The sequence below is a fragment of the Oncorhynchus mykiss genome, chromosome 22 (assembly GCF_057628025.1).
Source record: "Oncorhynchus mykiss isolate SJ-2025 chromosome 22, ASM5762802v1, whole genome shotgun sequence".
In the NCBI taxonomy this organism is placed as follows: domain Eukaryota; kingdom Metazoa; phylum Chordata; class Actinopteri; order Salmoniformes; family Salmonidae; genus Oncorhynchus; species Oncorhynchus mykiss.
In genome coordinates, this window is record NC_143043.1 from 57,375,112 (window position 1) to 57,382,376 (window position 7,265).

General features: G+C 46.3%; 1 protein-coding gene across 1 annotated transcript; it reads right to left on the minus strand.

Annotated features, from left to right (window-relative positions):
* Window positions 1-5,763: 5,763 nt before the first annotated feature.
* On the minus strand, window positions 5,764-6,496 carry LOC149972919 (uncharacterized). The gene is made up of 2 exons (XM_090216391.1): window positions 5,959-6,496; window positions 5,764-5,849 (listed from the first exon to the last, which is right to left on the minus strand). The coding sequence occupies exons 1-2, from the start codon at window positions 6,494-6,496 to the stop codon at window positions 5,764-5,766; spliced, it is 624 nt and encodes a 207-aa protein (XP_090072517.1).
* Window positions 6,497-7,265: the final 769 nt, after the last annotated feature.

The window sequence follows — 7,265 nt, forward strand, 5'->3', positions numbered from 1 at the left end:
ACATGTATATCTAACATGTACTGTATATCTAACATGTACTGTATATCTAACTTGTACTGTATTACTAACATGTACTGTCTACACTTACAGTGTTATGAATTTTATGAATAATGACTAAACAATATCTACATTTGAAATAGAACTATAACTAACTAAACTTTACTCTGTTTTATTATATCTGATTAATAATTTGACTAGCCATTTGACTAGATATTCAGGAATCTTATGGCTTGGGGGTAGAAGTTGTTTAGAAGCCTCTTGGACCTAGACTTGGCTCTCTGGTACTGCTTGCCGTGTGGTAGAGAACAGAGAGAACAGTCAGTGACTAGGGTGGCTGGAGTTTTTGACCATTTTTAGGGCCTTCCCCTGACACCGCCTGGTATAGAAGTCCTGGATGGCAGGAAGCTTGGCCCCAGTGATGTACTGGGCCGTTCGCACTACCCTCTGTAGTGCCCTGCGGTCAGAAGCCGAGCAGTTGCCATTCCTGGCAGTGATGCAGCTGTAGAACCTTTTGAGGATCTGAGGACCCATGCCAAATCTTTTCAGTCTCCTGAGGGGGAATAGGCTTTGTTGTGCCCGCTTCACGACTGTCATGATGTGCTTGGACCATGTTAGTTTGTTGGAGATGTGGACACCAAGGAACTTGAAGCTCTCAACCTGCTCCACTGCAGCCCCGTTAATGAGAATGGGGGTGTGCTCGGTCCTCTTTATCCTGTAGTCCACAAAAATCTCCTTTGTCTTGATCACGTTGAGTGAGAGGTTGTTGTCCCAGCGCCACACAGCCAGGTCTCTGACCTCCTCCCTTTAGGCTGTCTCGTTGTTGTTGTTGATCAGGCCTACCACTGTTGTGCCGTCTGCAAACTTAATGATTGTGTTGGGAGTCGTGCCTGACCGTGCAGTCATGAGTGAACAGGGAGTACAGGAGGGGACTGAGCACTCACCCTTGAGGGGCCCTGTGTTGAGGATTAGCGTGGCGGATGTTGTTACCTACCCTTACCACCTGGGGGGGCCCGTCAGGAAGTCCAGTTGCAGAGGGAGGTGCTTAGTTCCAGGGTCTTCAGCTTAGTGATGAGCTTTGATGGTACTATGGTGTTGAACGCTGAGCTGTAGTCAATTAATAGCATTCTCACATAGGTGTTCCTTTTGTCCAGGTTGGAAAGGGCAGTGTGGAGTGCAATAGAGATTGCATCATCTATGGATCTGTTGGGGCAGTATGCAAATTGGGGTGGGTCTAGGGTTTCTGGGATAATGGTGTTGATGTGAGCCATGACCAGCCTTTCAAAGCATTTCATGGCTACAGATGTGAGGTCTATGGGTCAGTAGTCATTTAGGCAGATTACTTTAGTGTTTTGGGGCACAGGCACTATGGTAGTCTGCTTTAAAACATGTTGGTATTACAGACTCGGTAAGGGAGAGGTTGAAAATGTCAGTGAAGACACTTGCTAGTTGGTCAGCACATGCTCGCAGTATATGTCCTGGTAATCCGTCTGGCCCTGCAGTCTTGCGAATGTTGACTTGTCTAAAGGTCTTACTCACATTAGTTGCGGAGAGCATGATCACACAGTCTTCCGGTACAGCTGGTGCTCTCATGCATGTTTCAGCGTTATTTGCATCGACGCAAGCATAAAAGTAGTTTGGCTCGTCTGGTACGCTCGTGTCACTGGGCTGCTCTCGGCTGTGCTTCCCTTTGTAGTCTGTAATGGTTTGCAAACCCTGCCACATTCGACGAGCATCAGAGCCAGTGTAGTACGACTCGATCTTAGTCGTGTATTGACGCTTTGCCTCTTTGATGGTTTGTCGGAGGGCTTAGCGGGATTTCTCATAAGCTTCCGGGCATAGGGGGATTTCTTATAGGCTTTCAGTTTAGAGTTCCGCTCCTTGAAAGCGCCAGCTCTAGCCTTTTGCTCAGTGCGGATGCTGCCTGTAATCCATGGCTTCTGGTTGGGGTATGTACGTATGGTCACTGTTGGGACGACCTCATTGATGCACTTATTGATGAAGCCAGTGACTGATGTGGTGTACTCCTCAATGCCATAGGAAGAATCCCGGAACATATTCCTGTCTGTGCAAAACAGTCCTGTAGCTTAGCATCTGCTTCATCTGCCCACTTTTTTAATGATCTAGTCACTGGTGCTTCCTGCTTTAATACAGTATATAAAATATATACATATGAGATGAGTAATGTAGGGTATGTAGACATTATTAAAGTGTCTTTATTTAAAGTGACCAGTGATAACTTTATTAAATTCATTTATTACATTTATGTGGCTAGAGATTTGAGTCTGTATGTTGGCAAAAGCCACTCTATGTTAGTGATGGCTGTTTAACAGTCTGATGGCCTTGAGACAGAAGGTGTTTCTGAGTCACTCGGTCCCAGCTTTGATACACCTGTACTGACCTCGCCTTCTGGATGATAGCGGGGTGAACAGGCAGTGGCTCGGGTGGTTGATGTCCTTGATGATCTTTTTGGCCTTCCTGTGACATCGTAGGTGTCCTGGAGGGCAGGTAGTTTGCCCCCGGTGATGCGTTGTGCAGACCTCACTACCCTCTGGAGAGCCTTGCGGTTGTGGGCGGAGCAGTTGCCGTACAAGGCGGTGATAAAGCCCGACAGGATGCCCTCGAATGTGTATCTGTAAAAGTTTGTGAATGTTTTTGGTGACAATCAATATTCCTTCAGACTCCTGAGATTGAAGAGGCGCTGTTGCACCTTCTTCACAACGCTGTCTGTGTGGGTGGACCAATTTTCACTTCGTCCATGATGTGTACGCCGAGGAACTTAAAACCTTACACCTTCTCCACTACTGTCCCATCGATGTGGATGGCGGGATGCTCCCTCTGCTGTTTCCTGAAGTCCACGATAATCTCCTTTGTTTTGTTGACGTTGAGTGAGAGGTTATTTTCCTGACACCACACTCCGAGGGCCCTCACCTCCTCCCTGTAGGCCGTCTCGTCGTTGTTGGTAATAAAGCCTGCCACTGTAGTGTTGTCTGCAAACTTGATGATTGAGTTGGAGGTCTGCATAGCCACACAGTCATGGGTGAACAGGGAGTACAGGAGAGGGCTGAAAACACACCCTTGTGTTGAGGATCAGCGGGGTGGAGATGTTGTTACCTACCCTCAGGAAGTCCAGTACCCAGTTGCACAGGGCGGGGTCGAGACCCAGGGTCTCAAGCTTAATGACGAGTTTGGAGGGTACTATGGTGTTAAATGCTGAGCTGTAATTGATGAACAGCATTCTTACATACGCATTCCTCTTGTCCAGATGGGATAAGGCAGCGTGCAGTGTGATGACGATTGCGTCGTCTGTTGACCTATTGGGGCGGTAAGCAAATTGAAGTGGGTCTAGGGTGTCAGGTAAGGTAGAGGTGAGATGGTCCTTGACTAGTCTCTCAAAGCACTTCATGATGACGGAAGTGAGTGCTACGGGGCGGTAGTCATTTAGTTCGGTTACCTTATCTTTCTTGGGAACAAGAACAATGGTGGCCCTCTTGAAGCATGTGTGAACAGCAGACTGGGATAGGGATTGACACCATCATGTTTGTTAGAGTCATATTGTATTGTAATGTTTAGATTTTTTTGCTTAACTGCCTTAATTTTGCTGGACCCCAGGAAGAGTAAATGCTGCCTTGGCGGCAGATGATTCGGTTCCATAATAAATACAAATATTGTTTGAGGGCCAAACCATTTCTGTTACTTCTATTGACAGGTGAGTCAATAATAGACTCTAAAGGAGAGTTTTTGAAAGGTAATTCTGCTGTTTGTTTGAGTATTTGGAGATGGAAGGGTTCCATGCCATCATGGCTCTATATAATGCGTTGCCATGAATTCATTTTGGACTTGGGGACTGTGAAGAGACCCCTGGTGGTATGTCTTGTGGGGTATGTATGGGTGTCTGAAGAGACCCCTGGTGGCATGTCCTGTGGGAGATGTATGGGTGTCTGAAGAGACCCCTGGTGGTATGTCTTGTGGGGTATGTATGGGTGTCTGAAGAGACCCCTGGTGGTATGTCTTGTGGGGTATGTATGGTTGTCTGAAGAGACCCTGGTGGTATGTCTTGTGGGGTATGTATGGGTGTCTGAAGAGACCCCTGGTGGTATGTCTTGTGGGGTATGTATGGGTGTCTGAGCTGAATGTTATTTGATCTGGAATTTTCATCACAGTAATATTTCTTATAAAACCAGTAGAGAAGTAGTTAATCTCTCCTCACCCGCAACCAGGAAAGATGGGCCTGCATGTTGTTGATGGTAGACAGACTGGCCTGTATGTTGTTGATGGTAGACAGATGGGCCTGCATGTTGTTGATGGTAGACAGACTGGCCTGTATGTTGTTGATGGCAGACAGACTGGCCTGTATGTTGTTGATGGTAGACAGACTGGCCTGTATGTTGTTGATGGTAGACAGACGGGCCTGCATGTTGTTGATGGTAGATAGACTGGCCTGTATGTTGTTGATGGTAGACAGACTGTCTTCTCTCATTCCACCACCTCCCTCCTTCCAATACTGATGGAGGCCATCAGGCCTGAATCTATTTAGACCAGCTGTGAATACTGATGGAGGCCATCAGGCCTGAATCTATTTAAACCAGCTGATGGAGGCCATTAAGCCTCCTGAGTCTATTTAAACCAGCTGTGAATACTGATGGAGGCCATCAAGCCTCCTGAGTCTATTTAAACCAGCTGTGAATACTGATGAAGGCCATCAAGCCTCCCGAATCTACTTAAACCAGCTGTGAATACTGATGGAGGCCATCAAGCCTCCTGAATCTATTTAAACCAGCTGTGAATACTGATGGAGGCCATCAGGCCTTAATCTATTTAAACCAGCTGTGAATACTGATGGAGGCCATCAGGCCTGAATCTTTTTAGATTAATATGTGGCTCCATTGTTTTGGGATAATGGTTTTATATCAGAGGGGAGAGGGGGTAACTGAGTGGTAGCAACATGGAGGGTGAGGTCAGGTTAAAATGCTGAGCAGTTTGACACGTCTCTCTCTTTCTGTTTCTCTTCTCCTAAACCGGTTTGGATTCTTGTTTCTTTGAGCTGCATAAAGGTGTTTACCGTTTACCCCATGGAAGACCAACAGAGCCCAGAAAAGTCCAAAGGTGAAAATGCATTTGGGTTATGAATTAATTTCCACTGTGTATATAATAACCATGGATTGTGTGAGGTCAGCTCCTTGCTCTCTGAAAAGCCCAGCTAAAGCTCGTAGCTCTGTGAATAGTTAAATATCAGCATATATGTGAAGGGAATCAGACCTGAAACCCATTCAGGTGAATTAACCATGACAAGTCTTATATCAGTCCTGTCTCTATGGTGTTAGTCCTATATCAGTCCTGTCTCTATGGTGTTAGTCCTATATCAGTCCTGTCTCTATGGTGTTAGTCCTATATCAGTCCTGTCTCTATGGTGTTAGTCCTATATCAGTCCTGTCTCTATGGGTGTTAGTCCTATATCAGTCCTGTCTCTATGGTGTTAGTCCTATATCAGTCCTGTCTCTATGGGTGTTAGTCCTATATCAGTCCTGTTTCTATGGTGTTAGTCCTATATCAGTCCTGTCTCTATGGTGTTAGTCCTATATCAGTCCTGTCTCTATGGTGTTAGTCATATATCAGCCCTATCTCTATGATGGGTATTTTTCAAAGCTGTATCAAATTTGGACAGAAAATGCATTGTTTATCAGAACACAAACACACCTCAGAGAATGTGACAAGTGGTCCCTCAACACCCTTCCTCATAACTCATTGTTTGTTCTTGTTTCCCAATCAACAGTCTGGATCCTCCTTTTCTGTCACGGTGGATGAGACTGGATTCTCCTCTTCTATCATGGTGGATGAGTCTCGATCCTCCTCTTCTGTCACGGTGGATGAGTCTGGATCCTCCTCTTCTGTCATGGTGGATGAGTCTGGATCCTCCTCAGTCTCAATCCCCCTCTTCTGTCACGGTGGATGAGTCTGGACCCTCCTCTTTTGTCATGGTGGATGAGTCTGGATCCTCCTCTTCTATCATGGTGGATGAGTCTGGATCCTTCTCTTCTGTCACGGTGGATGAGTCTGGATCCTCCTCTTCTATCATGGTGGATGAGTCTGGATCCTCCTCTTCTGTCACGGTGGAGGAGTCTGGATCCCCCTCTTCTGTCACGGTGGATAAGTCTGGATCCCCCTCTTCTGTCACGGTGGATGAGTCTGGATCCTCCTCTTCCGTCACGGTGGATGAGTCTGGATTCTCTTCTGTCACGGTGGATGAGTCTGGATCCTCCTCTTCCGTCACGGTGGATGAGTCTGGATCCTCCTCTTCTGTCACGGTGGATGAGTCTGGATTCTCTTCTGTCATGGTGGATGAGTCTGGATTCGCCTCTTCTGTCACGGTGGATGAGTCTGGATTCGCCTCTTCTGTCACGGTGGATGAGTCTGGATCCTCCTCTTCTGTCACGGTGGATGAGTCTGGATCCTCCTCTTCTATCACGGTGGATGTGTCTGGATCCTTCTCTTCTGTCATGGTGGATAACGTTTAGCTAGCTCATTACGTTAGCTACTGGTTTGACTAGTCAGACTTTTCCCCAGACACCACGCGTGGTGATATGCTAGCTAGTCTGCCACGACAGGGATACTTAACGTTAGCTAGATAGTGCTAATTGCTAACATTAGGCACATTCGCTAGCATGTCACTGCCCATTAGGAAAGTCAGACTACACCAAGGTGAGATACGGTCCATTAGCTATTGAACGTTAGCTAATGTAGACAACTAGTCAACCAACGTGCCTAATTAGGTAGCCCACCAGGTGATATTTAGCTAGATATATCCCTGCCTGAGTCAGCTAACGCTAGTTAGCATGTCATCACGTGAAAAGGTTTGACTACAAAAACCTTGAGCTGACGTTAACTAGCTGGCTAGCTCACAAAGTATTTGTCCAAATTAAAAGGTCACAACAGTCATTATGCTAGCCTATGCTGGTTTTATTTTTACTTGTAAGGAAGTTAACGTGCGTTGTACTCATAACTACAGCCAGTGGTTATCTAGCTAATTTTAGAAAGCATCTAGGTAACCACAGATTTTTAACCTCATTTTTTAAACCCCCCGCCCCAGAAATTTAAAGCAGCTATCAAACAGGTCTTATCACACAGCTCCAGCAACTCCTCTCGCTTACAGAGGTCGGGAAAACAATCAAATACGAATGTTTGCTTATCGGAGTAGTGGTTACAATCCGGTCGATAGCACAGAACCGTCCGCTTCTGATTGTCGGAGAGACCTAAGGTTATCTAGTTAG

Bases quoted from the DNA above. Each gene is read 5' to 3' on its own strand.
- LOC149972919 (XM_090216391.1), bottom strand. From the start codon at position 6,496: ATGACAGAAGAGAAGGATCCAGACACATCCACCGTGATAGAAGAGGAG. The intron at 5,850-5,958 runs GTCCAGACTCAT...CCGTGACAGAAG, and splicing joins CACCATGACAAAAGAGGAGG to AGGAGGATCGAGACTCATCC.